Raw genomic sequence first — 19,265 nt, forward strand, 5'->3', positions numbered from 1 at the left:
GGTGTCCATCATTAAGGACCCCATCACCCATGACATGTCCTCTTCTCACTGTTACCATCAGGTAGGAGGTACACACTCCTGAAGGCACACACTCAGTGATTCAGGAACAGCTTCTTCCCCTCTGCCATCCGATTCCTAAATGGACATTGAACCTGTGAACACTACCACCCTTTTATTTCTGTTTTTGCACTATTTTAATTTAATTATATACACACACACACACTTACTGTAATTGATTTACTTATTTACTTTTTTTCTTTCTGTATTATTTTGTATTGCTTTGTCCTGCTGCCACTTAGTTAACAGATTTCACAACACGTGCTAATGATATTAACCTAATTCCGATTCTGATTCTGAAAAAGTACTGAGGTAGTTCGTCTATTATGTGGTTTATAAATTTGTTTTTTTTAGCTGGCTTTTAGTTTTGACCAGCTCATTACTGTGATAGTAGCATTAAGAGATGCATCTGCTGGTGAAGGGGGGAATGGAGTTCTGCTGATCAGGAGTGTAACTTTTTTTTGAAACGCTCCGTACTCGTTGTGTTGCTCCTACCAGGTTCCTCTGTCTCTTCCTAAGACCTCACAGTCAAACATTTGCTGCCGGTTTTTTATTACCCTTAAGGCATCCCCTTTATTCTCAGTATCCAGCCCCTCTCAACAAATGGTTTCCTATTTTCCAGTTTTGATGATGAGTGCTTGATTCAGTGCACTTCTCTGTTTCTCTGTTACTCTCCCCACCTGTGGTGTTTGTTCTGCCAAGTGTTTTCTGTTCCTGTGTTGGATTTTGAGCATCTGCCGTTTTGTTCTTGAACATTTTGCTTAACCTAATGTCCTCTGGCAAGAGAGGTGAAATTTAAATAGCTTTCTTAAAACAAAGCATGCTGCTGATTTTCCTTATACAACAATGGCCAGTCATCCAGAAGGTATTGAAAATAAGTTTAATGCAGGTGGAAAGAGCTTGATACAGAGCTGTTCCTGTCCTGCCCCAAGTTTGGAGTAATAGCTGGACAATGGACATGGTTCAATGGGCTACTTCTGCCTGAAAATATAGACTTCAATGAGGTGTAGCTCACTATAACTTTGCATAGCTTCCGTCTGACAGGGTGCTCCTATCTTCCCCCTTTCCCACCGTAAAACCACCTCTAAGTGGAATGCTTGCTAATCTCCGGGACCAAGTGTTCTGTCAGGAAGCTTGAAGTCAAGTCAAAGTACTTCAACATCTAAAAGTTCCTGCACACCACTGGATGATTGAAGAAGCATAGCCACAGCCTGTAGTAAGCACCAGCTAACAACCTGCAGCTAGTTGGTTATCCTTCATAGCAGTAATAGGGGAGTGGAAGGTGGGGTATTTCCTGCTCCTGAGGATGTGTAAGTCAAAGCCCTGTTATATTCAAGAACATAAAGCTGTCTAGTATCAGCGCCTCTCTTGCAGCACGTAATGAGTAAATTTTACCTCTGCAGGGAGAACCAGGATCTCCTGGTTTGATGGGTCCTAGAGGGCCAGCAGGTGAAGGTATACCAGGACGAAAGGTAAATAAAAACCATTGCCACTTTCAGTATTATTCTTAAGAATGCTTACTCATTTATTTGAAACTTCAAGATCTATTTTAATTCATAGAGGTACAGTCTCTTAAGCCAGTTAGGGAGGTTGTCCATTCATCTTTCCCCACTAATCTCCCTCCCAGTATTTATCCCTGCAGGCAGCCCAAGTGCTGCACTTGCCCATTTACCTTCATTCAGGGCCCCAAACAGTCCTTCCAGGTGAGGCAACACCTCTCCTGCGAATCTGCTGGCGTCATCTATTGACCGTAAGACCATATGACATAGGAGTTATATTAGGCCATGTGGCCCATCGAGTCTGTTCCACCATTCAATCATGTCTGATCCTTTTACCCCCTCCTCAGCCCTGCTCCTCGACCTTCTTCCCATAACTTTTGATGCCGTTTTCCAATCACGAACCTATCAAACTCTGCCTTAAATACACCAAACAATCTGGCCTCCACTGTTGCCTGTGGTAATAAATTCCACAAATTCACCATCCTCTGGCTAAAGAAATTTCTCTGCATCTCTGTTTTAATGGATGCCACTCTATCCTGAGGCTGTGCCCTCTTGTACTAGACACCCCCCCCCCACCATGGGAAACATCCTTTCCATCTTTACGCTGTCTAGACCTTTGAACATTGAAAAGGTTTCCAAAAGATCATAACATATAGGAGCAGAAGTAGGCTACTTGGCTAATCGATTCTGCTCCACCATTCAATCATGGGCTGATCCAATTCTTCCAGTCATCCCCACTCCCCTTTCTTCTCCCCATAACCTTTGATGCCCTGGCTAATCAAGAACATATCTATCTCTGCCTTAAATACACCCGGTGACTTGGCCTCCACAGCCGCTCATGGCAACAAATTCCACAGATTTACAACCCTCTGACTAAAGTAATTTCTCTGCATCTCTGTTTTAAATTGACGTCCTTCAATCCTGAAGTCATGCCTTCTTGGCCTAGAATCCCCTACCATGGGAAATAACTTTGCCATATCTAATCTGTTCAGGCCTTTTTACATTTGAAGTGCTTCTATGAGATCCCTCCTCATTCTGCTGACCTCCAGGGAATACAGCCCAAGAGCTGCCAGACGTTCCTCATACGGTAACCCTTTCATTCCTGGAATTATTCTCATGAATCTTCTCTGAACCCTCTTCAATGTCTGTATATCCTTTCTAAAATAAGGAGCTCAAAACTGCACACAGTACTCCAAGTGTGGTCTCATGAGTGCCTCATAGAGCCTCAACATCACATCCCTGCTCTTATATTCTATACTTCTAGAAATGAATGCCAACATTGCATTCGCCTTCTTCATCATCGACTTGATCTGGAGGTTAACCTTTAGGGTATCTTGCACAAGGACTCTCAAGTCCATTTGCATTTCCGCATGTTGAATTCTCTCCCCATCTAAATAATAGTCTGCCTGTTTATTTCTTCCACCAAAGTGCATGATCATACACTTTTCTACATTGTATTTCATTTGCCACTTCTTTGCCCATTCCCCTAAACTACCTAAGTCTCTCTGTTTCCTCAACACTACCCACTCCTCCACCTATCTTGTAGATTTGGCAGGTTGTGTTCATCCTTATCGTTGATTTAGATATAGTTGATGACGACAAGATTGGGAATGTAATGGACAGCAAGGAAAAGTATGAAAGCTTGCAGTGGAATCTAGACCTGCTGGCAAAATGGCCTGAAAAATGGCAGATGGAATTTGAAGCAGACAAATGTGAGGTGTTACACTTTGGGAGGACATACCAGGGTAGGACTTACACAGTGAGTGGTAGGGAACTGAGAACTGTGGTAGAACAGAGGGATCTGGGAATACAGGTCCATAATTCCTTGAAAGTGGTGTCACAGGTAGATATGGTTGTATAGAAAGCTTTCAGCACATTGCCCTCCATAAATCAATATATAGAGTACAGACATTAGGATGTTATGTTGAAATTGCATAAGACGTTGGTGGAGGCTTATTTAGAGTTTTGTGTGCAGTTTTGATCACCTACCTGCAGGGAACATGGCAATAAGATTGAAAGAGTACAGAGAAAATCTACAAGGATGTTACTGGGACATGAGGACCCGAGTTATCAGGAACAGTTGAATTGTTTAGTACTTTATTCAAAAGAGGATAGAGGTATACAAAATTACGATGGTTATAGACAGAATTAATGCAAGCAGGCTTTTTGCATTGAGTTTGGGTGAGACTACAATTAGAGGCTATGGGTTAAAGGTGAAAGGTGTAATGTTTAAGGGGAACATGAAGGGGAACTTCTTCACTCAGAGAGTGGTGGGAGTTTGGAATAAGTTGCCAGCATAATTGATGGATGTGAGGTTGATCACAATACTCAAGAGAAATTTGGATAGGTACATATATGGGAGGTCTATGAAGAGCTATGGACCAGGTGCGTCAATGGGACTGGACAATTTAATGGTTTGACACAGGCTAGATGGGCCAAAGGGCCTATTTTTGTGCTGTAGTGTTCTATACTCCAATGGTAGCCAATGCCTCATAAAGAAGAAAGAGTATAGACAAAGAACATTTAAATGTTAAAATATTTTTCATATGAAGGGAATTAAGAAGCTGTAATTTCTATTGAAGGATATATAAAAGGATCAAGGGCACTGTCAGTTTTATGTTAAATGTAATGTTATCACAATTGCAGGAATAATTGTGGTAACACAACATTTTATTTCTCTGAGATATGATTAGAAGCATTGCATTAACTTTTAATCCCAATCTTACATCCATTTTATTCAGATGATTTTCTAGTAATTTTGTTAATCAATGCTACCATTATTCTTCTAGTGATATAATTGCATTACAGGATCAATTATATGACTAACTTGATCAATGCATACCACTCAACTCAAAGTCTGACTTCTGCACTTATTACAGACTTTTTGGTCTAGTCATTTCTGTCGGCCCAGTTATAGTTAGTGCACTTCCACTGCAAATTAATTCATTTCCAAGACCCAACTCACAACGCCACTCTATATTGCCATACATTCCATGTTACATCTTTACCCCCAGGGATAAACATTTCTCTGAACTTAGTGTGCCTCAGTGATGGCTTCCTCCTTTCCCAGCCTTAGCACTTGACCACTGGATATGCTTGAAAAATATCTCGAACTTCACATTAAGGACAGAGCAGAGAATAGACTAGTCATGACCACATTCACAAAAACGCGTTGCTGTATCTCCTAGCTTGTTGAAATATCTTTTCATCTTCCACAGCCCATTTTCTCTGAATGCTCCGTGAAATATGTGTGCATTATTTTGGGTCAAAGGCATTTTTCGAGGGCCGAGGAAAAATGTTGCTATCTGGAGAAAACGCATTCCTTTCAGGATTATTTCAAGATACAGTTACTGTGTTTATAGAAGTCATAAAGAAACAAAATGTGTTAAAAGTGAAATGAAGTAGAAAATTCTGAAAATGTGCAACACCAAGTGATAGAAAAAGATCAACTTTTAATTTGGCCTCAGTCAGATTTGAGGAGTTTATATTTGTATGCTGTGAATTAATTGAACACTTACTGTTGATTTTTGGTGGAAATGTATTTAATATTTACATGTTCTTCTCATAGGGAGATCGTGGATATAAAGGAGAAAGAGGGAGTAAAGGAAACAAAGGTGATGAAGGAATCCCTGGCATTGATGGTGATCCAGTAAGATACTTATTTCCAGATAAAACGTGAAAGATTGCATGGTTTGGTTTTGTGAACAAATATTTAGGATACATGGGAAATGACGTCTTGTGTTTTCTAAATCTGTAGGGAAAGAAGGGTGAGAAGGGTGAACCAGGTTTCACAGTAAGTATCTAAACAGACGTTTTGTTGTGTGTCTACAAAGGAGCACCATATTGAGTGAGGACAGGATTGAGAGAATTTGTTATTTTAATATAGTAACAAGTTTAATTTCCACAGTGTTCATCAATCACTCATTTGTTTAAGCAGAAGAGTGGCTGCTACTCCTGAGAAAAGGCGTAATTGCCCTTTTTTTAGACATTTATACCTTCAGGGTTTCCATCAAGTTACAGCAACCCTTTGAACTTACTTCCATTTGCATTACATTCTCAAAAGGTTCTTGGTAAGGTTATGCCTTTGAACATTGTGCAAAAGCACTAAGGACTATTTTTTTTAATGTGTTCTTTATGGATGTTTCTTGTTATTTCATTCCAAGGAATATATACCAGTAACTATAGTGAATTAGAGATAATCTTGGTGTTTTCCACTCCGATTAAATATCTTACACTTTGATCTCTCTGCTACATTGCAGTTGTATGTCTTTGTGATGGAATTTTGGCAACTTTGTGAAGCTTCGGAATGAAATGAACAATATCCTAAACTCTGTTGATTTCATCAATGGCAGCTTCTACAAAATTCTATTTTCAAAGTTAATTTTTAAATGAGTCATTGTTAGCAAAGCACCAGCTGGTCTGTTGGACCTTCACACAGAGGGACCTTCAAGGCCTTATAAACGAGACTGATGCCAGTAGTGTTAGGAGGGGACAGGAGATCACTTGAGGCCAGAAAAGGAGGTGACGGTGGTGCATTAAAGATTATATGAGTTCACAAGACATTAAAGGAGAGTTCTACACCATTATAAATGCATCAATTCCTTGTTTCCACTAACTAAGAGCAGGTCTGCATACTGGGGAGGTTGCCGTCTATACTGGGAGTGTTCCACCAAAGCCCTTCATATGAGCAGTCTAGGTGGATGTCTTGTCTCCTCAGACTCTCTGGGAATGGGACCTTAGCTGATGACTTTTGTTTCATGCTCCAAAGTTCAGATAACCCCCACATTACTCAGGTCATAGGGTGCTATCAGCAATGAAGCAGCCAAACATCGATGCTTAAAATGCTTACTGTTGCTTGGTGAAGAAGCCTAGTTTAAATACCCCAATTGTGCTTAATTGTACTGAGAGTGAACAGCCAAGGTCACAAGGTGCAACCAAAAACACCTGGCAAAGATTAAAATAGGTTGGCATAACTAGCAACATCAGCAGCTACAGGCAAACATCAGATGCACTAATACAGAGGTTTGGGTTCTACAGACTTCATCTGGAAATGATTGCTAGGTGGATCTAACTTGGAGAAAATTATCTCAGACTACTTCAGAGAAACACCTTGTCATTACTTTCTATGGGTTTGCTCAAAGGTTGAATAGTACTGTGTAATGAGCTAATTCATGTTTGGTTTAGAAGACCGTTTTATTGTGTGGCCTCAATGTATTGAAAATGTAAAGTCTATTTTATCTTTCCATCTTTTCTTTAGAGAGAGGAAGTAATCAGGTTGATTAGAATGATCTGTGGTAAGTAGAAGTGTATACATTAATTCAATATGATATAAAGGGTACTTTTAAAGCAGTTGTCCATTTTCTATTTAAACTGATTGATCATGGATATGAAAGGGCATTTTGTTCAAACTAATGTCCACAAAATACTGGAGGAACTCAGCAAGTCAGCAGCATCGATGGAAATGAATAAGCAGTTGATGTTTCGGACTGAGGCCCTCCTTCAGGAGTCATAAAGAAGGGTCTGAGCCCAAAATGTTGATTACTTACTCATTTCCATAGATGCTGCCTGACTTGCTGAGTTCCTCCGGCATCTTGCATGAGTTGCTTTGGATTTCCAGCATTTGCAGACTTTCTTATGTTTGTGTTCAAATGAGAGTGAATGAAGATTGAGTTGTGTACTCTGCTAAAGTTAGACACTCAAACCAAATGAGTCATGCTCGCTTTTCAAAGTGAGTGTGAGGACACAATTGTATTTCACTGTTGTCATTGCTTGTCGTCTTGACACCAAAGGCAGACATATGCTAGAATTCAGGATAAAAACATTCCTCAATCATCTCCCATCAGATTGGAGATACAGTGGAGCATGGTTAACATTTGGTTCAATAAATGTCAGATATTATGAAATTCAAAAAGTCCAGAAAGGGGTGTAGGAATGAAATTGATCTTTAGTATTGGAATATCATGATTAAACTGGGACATTTGGAGGATATATCAGTATTAATTTATAATGTTGACATTTGCATTGAAATCCTGAGTGAAATTCTAAGGCTTCTGAAAAAGCAAATGTTGCTCTGCCTGCAGAAAATTAAATATTCATAGAGATCACCTCACAATAAATCTACTATTCAATGCTTTATCAATTGAGCAACTTCACCAACACAAAATATGCAGTAGACTTTGACACCAACTACTTAGCTTACAATCACTTTCATCATTATTCCTGAACAATTTCATGATCAGTTTAAGGTTTCAGTTTAAGAACATAGCTATTTTTTTCTGATTGAATTATTTTTTTAAAACAAAGGATTCAAAGGGCAATTAAATTATATATAAAAATGGTGGCACTTGATATATTTACCTTCCTTGTCATTAATCTGCTTCGTAAAAGAACTGCCAATCGAAATCCAAAGTATTACATTAAGTCAATTACAATGGGGATTTGAGTTTGATTCTAACATGTGCAATAGTTATCATAATGCTCTTTAATCTTATTGTAATGCTTATTGTCAGTTCTGAAAGCATAATCATTATCTTTTTACGTTTGGATATTAGCAGTCTAGAAGCAAAGATGGATTTTCCTGCATGCCCAAATTATGCATATAATGATAAATGCAAACTTTTCTTTCTTTTCAAATCTTTTTATTGTTATTATTCAAAAATAACACAGGTACATTGAAGTAACAACACTTACAATGCTTCAAAAAAAAGAAATTATCTTAAAGATTGAAAATTTTTGTGAATTAAAAAAATCCCTACTAAACAAGAAAAGTGAGGAAAAAAAAGAAACCCATTGGGGGTACAACCCCGGAGCCATGCGTCATACAGAAAGCTTCTAAAAATAAACATCAAACCGCCAACAAGAAAGAAAGATATATCAAAAAAAAATTACACTTAGATCATGGAGGAAATCTATCAGTTAACTGAAATGATAGTAACGAACAAATGAGCCCCATCTCTTCTCAAAATCAAATAAAGGTTCGACTTCTAATTTTCTCCAAGTTAAGACACAGCGTCACTTGAGAGAACTATTGTGAAAAAGTAGGAGCTGATATATCCTTCCAGTTCAACAAGATGGCCCTCCTAGCTATCAATGTAACAAACGCAATAACATCTTGGTCAGACACAGAAATACCATGGATATTTTGAGGAATTATTCCAAAAAGCACAGTCAATTTATTAGGTTGTAAGTTGATTCTGAGTGCTTTAGAAATTGTTGAAAAGACTGACTTCCAAAACTGTTTTAATATAGAACATGACCAGGACATATGTGTCAGTGTAGCTATCTCAGTTTTACATCTATCACAATACTTGTCAACAATGGGAAACATTTTAGAAAGTCTCTCCTTCGTCAAATGGTAACGATGTACAATTTTAAATTGAATCAGTGAAGGACTAGCACAGATCGAAGAAGAGTTAACTCATTTCAGAATCCACGTCCAATCCTCCCATATAAAAGTCAAATTGAGTTCCTTCTCCCAATTCTGTTTAATCTTAAGTAAAGGACGCTTATCCCATTGTAATAATAAATTATAAATTCTTCCAATAGAACCTTTTATCGAAGGGTTCATATTCATAATAGTTGAATGTTGGGGAGACCCGCCGCAGACTGGGAGACCATTTTGCCGAACACCGGCGCTCAGTCCTCCAGCAGTGGCGGGATCTCCCTGTGGCCACACACTTCAATTCCACAGACCACTCCCACTCCGACATATCTGTCCATGGCCTCCTCTAACGTCAAGATGAGGCCACACGCAGGTCGATGGAGCAATACCTTATCTCTCGCCTAGGTAGCCTCCTACCTGTCAGCATGAACATTCAACTCACAGACCTCCATTGATACCCCTGCCCCTCCCCCTTACCCCATCCCTATCTATAATTTTAGTCTGGTTCTCTTTCTCTCTCTTCCCCTCCCCCACTATAATCTCCCCCCAGCCCTACCTTTCTTTGTCTTTTATTTCCCATAATTCTCCACCCTCCCCCAGCCCATTTCCCTCCAGCCTATCACTTCCTAACTCTCTACTTTATCCCTCCCCCCACTTCTTATCCCCCCTCGACCACCCCATGTTACTTCCCTCCTGATGAAGGGTTTCAGCCCGAAATGTCGTCACTACCTCCTCCCATAGATGCTGTCTGGCCTGCTGAGTTCTGCCAACATTTTGTGTTTTTATTTATTTCCAGCATCCGCAGATTCACTCGTGTTGCCTTTGATATTAAATTTTCTCTTTAGTCTGATATCCACAATGCTCCTGCTCATATGGGTATTTAATATCTGTGATAATTTTGTTTAAGTATTCCAATAAAATAATGGTGCATGTCTCCCTTTACCCCTAAATCACTGGCCCCATGCCTTTGTGCTTTAATTTACAGTATGTTCCAGTATAGGTCAGTCTTTGACTGGGAGGTTAGCTCCCCACATTAGTGCTTGAGCTTGTGTGCACAAGCAGCCAAGTGGACTCTCGGAAGGACATTGATGGCTACTGATTCTCAGCTGTCCCAAAATCACTTGCTGCCAAAGATATTACTCAAGACAAGTAAATAAATCTTTTATTAACAATTAGAAAGCTGAAAAGCAACGTGTGCACTGAAAATTAATTAGAATCATTAAAACTAATGTAAAGAAAAATAAAGACGTGACTACATATATTTCGCACTGGAGCTGACGTGGAGTTGGAAGGGGACTTCCTTGTCTTTGCTCTTATGGTAACGTTTGCTGCCCTGTTGGATTCTGTGAAGACTCCATGGTAGTTGCACAGCATCCAACAGGGACTGGGCAGAAGTTGTCGCTGACAACTCAGGCCAGTGCTGGTGCTGGAAACCAGGACTGCAACAGGGATACTGGGTGGTACAACATTAGATTAGCAACTGAGATGGAAACCTGGCCAACTGCTGCACTATGACACGCTCCGGAGTTCATCCTCCCTCCTCCCCACCTGCCACCATCTCCCCAGAAGTATCTATCATTACAGTTCCTCACCATAACCCCTCACCACCTGCCTCCATTTCTCAGCCATTTATTGTACCACCTGAACACACTTCACGTTTTACTTGTACACTCATGATACCCAGAACCAAATGACTGCTAGCTCCTTTGTCTGCAATGTTGCTTCTGACCTGCCACTCAATGGGAAATGTTGGACCTGATCAGTCTCTAGCATTCACTGTTAGATAAATTGAAATTACTTAAGGAAAGCCAAAGCAACTGTTTTATTTCCTGCCACAAATATAAGACTATAAGATCTTAAGAAATAGGAGCAGAATTAGGCCATTTGGCCCATCGAGTCTGCTCTGCCATTCAATCATGGCTGATTTTGTTCTCCCCTCCTCAGCCCTACTCCTCAGTCTTCTTCCAATAACCTTTGATGCTGTGTCCAGTTGCGAACCTATCAAGCTCTGCCTTAAATACCCCCAATGATCTGGCCTCCACAGCTGCCTGTGGTAATAAATTCCACAAGTTCACCACCCTCTGGCTAAAGAAATTTCTCCACATCTCTGTTTTAAATGGATGACCCTCTGTCCTGAGTCTGTGCCCTCTTGTCCTAGACTCTCCCACCATGGGAAACATCCTTTCCACATCTACTCTGTCTAGCTTTTCAGCATTTCTAAGGTTTCAATGAGATCCCCCCCCATCCTTCTAAATTCCAGCAAGTACAGACCCAGAGCCATCAAACATTCCTCATATGATAATCCTTTCATTCCTGGAATCATCTTTGTGAACCCCCTCTGGACCCGCTCAAATGCCAGCACAACTGTTCTTAGATAAGGAGCCCCAAACTGTTCACAATACTCAAGTTGCAGCCTCACTGGTGCCTTATAAAGCCTCAGCATCACATCCCTGCTCTTGTACTTTAGACCTCTTGAAATGAATGCTAACATTGCATTTGCCTTCCTCACCACCGACTCTACCCGCAAGATAACCTTTAAGGAGTTCTGCACAAGGATTCCCTTGTCGCTTTGTATCTCAGCTTTTTGGATTTTCTCCACATTTAGATAATAGTCTGCACATTTACCAAATGCATGACCATGCATTTTCCAACCTTGTATTTCATTTGCCACTCTCGTGCCCATTCTCCTAATCTGTCTAAGTCCTTTTGCATCCTACCTGTTACCGCCAACTACCTGCCCCTCCACCAATCTTCGTATCATCTGCACATGTTGTAACAAACCCATATATTCCATAATCTACATCATTGATATACAGTATACCATAAAAGAAATGGTTCCAACAGTGACTCCTGCGGAACACCACTAGTCACTGGCAGCCAACCAGTTATTGGCTGGTTGGTAGAAAGCAGTTATTCCCACTCACTGCTTTCTACCAACCAGCCAATGCTCTAAACATGTTAGTAATTTTCTTGTAATACCATGGGCTCTTAACTTGGTAAGCAGCCTCATGTGTGGCACCTTGTCAAAGGCCTTCTGAAAGCCCAAATATACACCATCCACTACATCCCCTTTATCTATCCTACTTGTAATCTCCTCAAAGAATTCCAATAGGTTTGTCAGGGAGGATTTTCCCCGAAGGAAACCATGCTGACTTTCTCCTATCTTGACCTATGTCACCAAGTACTCCATAACCTCATCCTTAACAATTGACTCTGACATCTTCCCAGCCACTGAGGTCAGGCTAATTGGTCTATAATTTCCTTTCTGCTGCTTTCCTCCTTTCTTAAAGAGTGGAGTGACATTTGCATTATGTTCTCAGCTACTGACTTGGCTCACGACCAAGAGCGTATCCAAACAGTTTACTACTTTAACTGTTAAACTAAATTGAAACCAAACTTTCTTTTCTTCCCTTTGCTTGAACTCGACTGCATTCCACTCCAGTCTCAGCTTACTTGCTATCAAATCCCTCCTCTGTCCTTTGTATCACTAAGCCTGACTGTTAAAATACTTCCCTAGCTAGCTTCTAATTTTTCACACTTGGTAAACACGAGTTCACCCAGAATTTACTGCTGGTACTAAAATTACCCCCATTGAGTTCCCTCATCCCTTCCATGCTTGATGATCTACATTGGTTCCAGGGTGAGCATTTCTCACCACTTTTCAGTCTCACCATGGCCTTGCCAGTCTGTATGTCTACAGGCAAGCTTCACCCTCTTCCAGGCTCTTGCTCATTTCCATTTCTTATCATCTTGTCATTCACCCATTGGCAGTTATGCTTTCTGCTGACATTCCTCTCTGCTTTGGAAAACCCTTCCTAAATCTCTCTCTCCATCTTAAGATGATCCTTTACACCCACCTCTTTGCCAGAACTTTTGGCCACCATTTTAATATTTCTTTCTCTGAGTACATCTAGATTTTACTTTGGTAGAGCTCCAGGGAGCACTGAAGGAAATCTTGCTATTCAGGGACACTATGCAAAATCAAGTTGCTGTTGGTGATTAATTGAAGAAAGTTATTAATGTTCATTTGCCAATGTCAGCAGCAGTGAAAACTGTTTTATGATCTAATGTTCTGACGGTAGCTAATGATGAAGTGAGAAAACAAAATAATATCAGTAATGGTGACTATTACCCTACTAGTTCACTGATGTTTTTTGGAAGGAGGAAACCTTTCACTCTTATGATCCAGATTCACGCTGATACAGTCAGCTCTATGTTGAAATTATCAAGCAATGCCACTGACCTTACCAAAGGTGAGGCAGCATCTCACAAACAGCTGCTCAAGGGGAAATAAGGATTGGCAGCAAATGCTCAGAAACCAACATGGAGACCATAACAATACCTTCAACAACATGCTTCTTGCGTGGTTCTCGAGGAAAACTTCTCTGGGTGCAATAGCATCCAATAAATTCTCATACTTACAAAAGTTGATTGAAACAATGAAATAATTAAGTCCCTATACACTTCTATTACCCCATCAAAGAGGCTTTAAAACTCTCCACTTCCTTCTTAACAACAAACCGGACTAGTTTCCCTTCACCTATCTGGCGGAACTGGTCCTTACCCTCAACAATTTCTCTTTTAGCTGCTCCAACTCTCTTCAAACTCAAGCTGTAGCCATGGACACCAACATGGGCCCCAGACATGTCTGTCTTTTTGTTGGCTACATGGAATAGCCCATGTTTCAAACCTTTCCTTCTCTACTGCACTACAACTCCTTACCTCTCTCTGCACTACGTTGATGATTGCATTGGTGCTGCTTCATGCACCCATCCTGAGTTCATCAATTTCATCAACTTTGCCTCCAACTTGCACCCTGCCCTTAATTTTACTTGGTCCATTTCTGATACCTCTCTCCCCTTTCTCAATCTCTCTGTCTTCATATCTGGAGATAAATTCTTAACCTATAATTTTTATAAACCTAAAGGGTCCCATGGTTATCTTCTTCCCACCAAATCACTCTTCTCAGTTCCTTCATCTCTGCTGCACCTGTTCCCAGGATATCAGAGGTGTTTTTATCCTTCAAAGAGCCAGGTTTCTCTTCCTCCACCATTGATGCTGCCCTCACCCGTATCTCCTCCATTTCTCAAACATCTGCAATCACCCCATCTTCCCACCGCCTTCCTCTTGCCCTCACCTCATCCCGTGAACCTTTGCATCCAACACATCATTCTCCACAACTTCTGCCATTTTCAATGGGATCATACTACCAAACATATCTTTACTTCCCCCCGACTCTCAGAATGGAGGAGCAACATCATATATTTTGTTGATGTAGCCTTCAACATGATGGCATGAACATCAATATATCCAACTTCTGGTAATTTTTCCCCCTTCCCTCTTCTTCAATTCCTCCCTCTGCCCCCCCTTACCTATTCTCCTCACCTGCCTATCACCATCCCCTTGTGCCTCTCCTCTTTCCCTTTCTCTCAAGGTCCACTTACCTTTCCTATCAGATTTCTTCTCCTCCAGCCCTTTACCTTTTCCACCGATCACCTCCCAGCTTCTTACTTCAACTCACTTCCCACCCACCAGGCTTCAACTATCAGCTTCCAGCTTGTACTCCTTCTCCTACCCCACCTCCTTCTGGCATCTTCCCCTTCCTTTGCAGTCCAGGTGAAAGGTCTCAGCCAGAAATGTTAACTATTTACTCATTTCAATAGGTGCTGCCTGGCCTTCTGAGTTCCTCCAGCAATTTTTGTGTGTTGCTCTAATAATTACAGTTAGATTAAGTTATGATACAATGGACTCTTGATCTCACAATCTACCCCATTATGATCTTGCACCTTATTATCTACACTGCATTTTCTTTATAGCTGTTGCACTTTATTCTGAACTCTGTTATCGTTTTATCTTGATCTAGCTCTGTGCACTGCATAATGATTTGATCTGTATAAGTAATAGGCAAGACATACTTTTCACTGTATTTTGGTACCTGTGACAATAATAAACCAATTCCAATCTCCAGCAAAGCTTCCCAGCAAGTCATCTCCCTCTGGTGATAAGGAATTACTTCTTCATTTATATGTAATTGTTAATGCTGATGTTCTTATACTTTTCAATCTACATCCAAAACGTTGACATTTAGTTCTTTATTTCAGGGTGTGGAAGGAAATGCAAAGAGCAACCTCTTGAACTGGTGTTTGTGATAGACAGCTCTGAAAGCGTTGGGCCTGAAAACTTTGAAATTGTTAAAGAGTTTGTCAGTGCTCTGATAGACCGAGTTACTGGCAACAGAGAAGCTTTCCGGATCGGTGTGATAGTTTACAGCCTTGAAGCTCAAGTAATCATTCACTTACGGCAAGGCATAAGTCTGGAGAAAGCTAAAACATTAATTCAGGACATGCAGTACTTAGGAGAAGGCACCTACACTGGAACTGCCATAAAGATGGCAAATCAAGTTTTCAAGTTCGCTAGGAAAGAAGCACGCAAGGTAGCAATAGTAATAACTGATGGACAGACGGACATGAGAGATCCAACAAATCTGAAAACAGCAGTGAAAGAAGCCCATTCTGTACACACAGAGGTGTTTACAATTGGGATAGCCAATACAACAGATCCTTTCTACTCTAACTTTAAGAAAGAAATTAACCTGATTGCATCTGACCCTGACGAGGAATATGTTTATCTCATTGATGACTTTTTGACTCTTTCCAGTAAGTATGAAATTGGTAAAGAATGCATTTTGCTTCCTGGCATTTTAATAATGAGCATGTAAGTAATACTATAATAATTTTAACACCAAGCTTTACCTACCAGAAAGGGGTCACATCGCAAGTTAAAATCATTGCAACGTCAGTCAGTTTCATTGCCTTTGCACTGCATGCTAGTTTAGTAGTGATCTTTTTCTCATTACCTCTTCTTCCTCTGTATACTCCATTCCTGATTACTGACACTGTTCCTAGAAACAGTGTTTAGCTCTTCTCAGTCATTGCCACCTGCTGGACTGGATAATTGGCCCAGCTTTGGGCAAGAGTCAGGTAGCTACATTTAAGAGATTCCAATCTATGACTCTAGCCCATTGCTTGTTCCCAGCTCCCCCCCAAATAAACTCCAAACTCACCTCTTAATTGTCAGTGTACTACTATAGATATGAAAACAGCAGCAACAATCTTACAACAGTCAAAGAGACATGCACTGAAACAGTCCCTTTGACTTATCTAGTCCATGCTGAACTGTTAAATTGCCTAGTCCCATCGACCCGCATCTGGACCACGGCCCCCCACGTTGTTCCCGTCTGTGCACTTTCCAACAACTTCTGCTGGCAGCTTGCTCCACAACACTACTATCCTGAGTGAAGAAGCTCCCCCTCAGATTCCCCTTAAATATTTCACCTTTTATTCTTAACCTATGACTTCCTGCTTTAGCCTCACCCACACTCAGAGAAAAAAGCCAGCAGGCATTTTTGCTATCTGTACCCTTCATAACATTATATACATCTATCAAATCTCCACTCCTTCTCCTACGCTCTAGGGAATAAAGTCCTAACCTATTTAACTTTTCCCTATAACTCAGGTCAAGTCCTAGCAACATCCTTGTAGATTTTCTCTGTACTCTTTCAATCTTATTAATATCTTTCCTGTAAGTAGGTAACCAGAACTGAACACAATACTCCAAATTAGGCCTCACTAAGGTCTTAAGCAACATCAACATAACATCCTAGCACATGTACTCAGTACTTCCATTTATAAAGGCCAAAGTGCCAAACGTTCTCTTTATGGCCCTATCTACCTGTTACACCATCTTCAGGGAATTATGGATCTATATTCCCAGATCCTTCTGTTCTACCATACACCTCATTATCCCACTGTTCACTGTTTAAGTCCTACCTTGTTTTATCGTCCGAAAATTCAGCATCTCATACTGGTCAGCATTAAGTTCAATTTGCCATTTTCAGCCCATTTTTCCATCTGGTCCAGATCCCGCTGCAAACTTTGATAGCCTTTCACTACACACCCGATCTTGGTGTCATCCATAAATTTGCTGATCCAATTTAACACATTATCATCCAGTTCGTTGACAGGCTGTAGATGTCACACAACAATGGAGCCAGCACTGAACCCCGTGCACACCTCTAGTCACATTCCTCTAGTCAGAGAGACAAACATCTACTACCACTTTCTGACTTCTCTTGCACCCAATTAACTATCTCATCCTGAATGCCAAGTGACTGAGTCTATTTGGCCATATTCTTACGCGGGACTTTGTCAAAGGCCTTGCTGACATGCATATAGACAACATCCACTGCCTTTCCTTCATCACCTTTCCTGAAAACTTCCTCAAAGAATGCTATAATATTAGTTAGACACAACCTGCCATGGAGAAAACCATGTTGACTATCCTTAACCAGGCCCTGTTTGTCTAAGTACCTATATATCCAGTCCCTTAGAATCATCATCATCATCATTATGTGCCATGTCTTATGACATGGGTGATCATAGTTTTTCCATGACCATGATTGTTCTTGGCAGATTTTTCTATAGAAGTGGTTTACCATTGCTGCCTTCTGGGCAGTGTCTTTACAAGATGGGTAACACCAGCCAGTATCGACAGTCTTCAGAGATTGTCTACCTGACGTCAGTGGTCACATAATGAGGGCTTGTGATATGCACCAGTTGCTCATATGACCATCCACCTCCTGCTCTCATGGCTTCACATGACCTTGATCTGGGGGGAGGGGGGAGGCTAAGCAGGTGAAACACCTTGTCCAAGAATGATCTGCAGGCTAGCAGAGGGAAGGAGCTCCTTACACCTCCTTTGGTAGAAATGTATCTCCACCTTGCCACCTTTGTAATAATTTATGAAAAAGTTAACTAAAGCTATTCAGACCTGCACATTTGAATGTAATGCATATGTGTGCAATAAAAGAGACTAGGTTGTCATGGTAACATACTCAGAAAATTTTAGTACTTATTGACAGAAGGCCAATAGTTTTGGTATTGGTGGAAAAGCTGGTGGGAGAGGAAGCCCAAGCTGAGTGCTTAAATTTCTCCCAGCAGGTTTCAAAGGATCTTGACAAAAGTCCAGGAACAATTCTCCCACCTAACCTGCTTCCAGCCAAGAGAGTGGGTAGCAGATCATCAAAGAAGAAGAAAAAAAAGCAGAAAAAAACTTACTAAAATAAGATCTTCCTGAGTTCTCAAAATCAACCAAAAATGTCCCAGAATGTTGTTTTCATTGTTTGGAAGATGTGATGAGCCCGCTCACCTGTCAGCTTTTAAGAGATTTGATTCTATAGGTTGTTGGATGATTTTTTAAATGTTTTCTTTTTCCATTTCAGCTCTTGAAAGTAAACTGTTTGTCAGGATCTGTGAGCCAGAGAATGATGCACTGTTCAATTCAGTTACCAGCTCCATGCTTCCTCCTGGTGTATCACAGGCCTTCAGTCCAGTTTATCCAACACCAGCCTATGACAACCTACACATCAACATCGTGCATGAGGATGACCTATACATCACAGAGGTGCATTAGAGATGGAATTGCAAATACATTTAGTAGCTTAATCCTATGTATTGGTGATTTCTGAAGGTGCTTGGAACTGAAGTAAAAAGCTGGAAATATTCAGCAAGTCAGGCATAGAGGGAAAGAGACATTTACTTACTTGGTCATGGGAATGGCCACATTTATTTTCATTTGCTGATTACCAATACTCGCTGCTCTACAGCATTTACTCGACTCTGCACTGAACTGAGCCTAAGACTCTAGCCTGCTCCGGGCTTCGTGCCTCAGGATTTATTTTTGTTCTAAATGCTATTTGCTTACTTTTCTTGTTTGCACAATTTGGTTTTTTTTTTCTTTCTCTGCACATTGGGTGCTTGTCAATCTTTTTTGAATAGGTACTTTTGGGTTTCTTTGTTTTGTGGCTGCCTGTAAGGAGTCAAATCTCAAAGTTTTACAATACATACATACTTTGATAAATGTACTTTGAATTTTAAAATACATAGAGGAAATGGTTAAGCCAAAGAAAATGCCTGTTCATCCCTCACAATATTTTCATGAAGCAAATGAAATTATACTAGCATCTGGTGGTATCATGATTATTCTTACAGAGTATAGATCAAATTGAAATGTCAGATTTTTAAAAAAAGATTACCTGAATTTAAATTCCCCAGCTGTCATGAGGAGATTCAAACATGTCTTTGCATCAATGATGCAGACCCACATTGGCTACTCTCCTAACCAAACCCATAAGTTTATTGATCCACCCACCCTCCTCATCCCAATGTGGAACATGGCAGAATATAGTCAGCTGAGAAGCAGGAACATACTTCCTCCCCTGATTGCCCCTGCCTTCCTGCCAGGCAGCACATCTTAAAATTGACACTTGC

General features: G+C 40.6%; 1 protein-coding gene across 3 annotated transcripts in view; it reads left to right on the forward strand.

Annotated features, from left to right (window-relative positions):
- The window catches only part of LOC140732055 (uncharacterized), a 125,599-nt gene that overhangs the window by 74,576 nt on the left and 31,758 nt on the right, over positions 1-19,265 (forward strand). For all 3 annotated transcript variants that reach the window (XM_073054178.1, XM_073054180.1, XM_073054179.1), the window contains exons 17-22: positions 1,461-1,529; positions 5,125-5,205; positions 5,314-5,349; positions 6,814-6,850; positions 15,039-15,593; positions 18,218-18,399. In XM_073054178.1, the coding sequence (XP_072910279.1) occupies positions 1,461-1,529; positions 5,125-5,205; positions 5,314-5,349; positions 6,814-6,850; positions 15,039-15,593; positions 18,218-18,399 (960 nt within the window). The remainder of the gene's footprint in view (positions 1-1,460; positions 1,530-5,124; positions 5,206-5,313; positions 5,350-6,813; positions 6,851-15,038; positions 15,594-18,217; positions 18,400-19,265) is intronic.

The sequence above is a fragment of the Hemitrygon akajei genome, chromosome 8 (genome assembly GCF_048418815.1).
Source record: "Hemitrygon akajei chromosome 8, sHemAka1.3, whole genome shotgun sequence".
In the NCBI taxonomy this organism is placed as follows: domain Eukaryota; kingdom Metazoa; phylum Chordata; class Chondrichthyes; order Myliobatiformes; family Dasyatidae; genus Hemitrygon; species Hemitrygon akajei.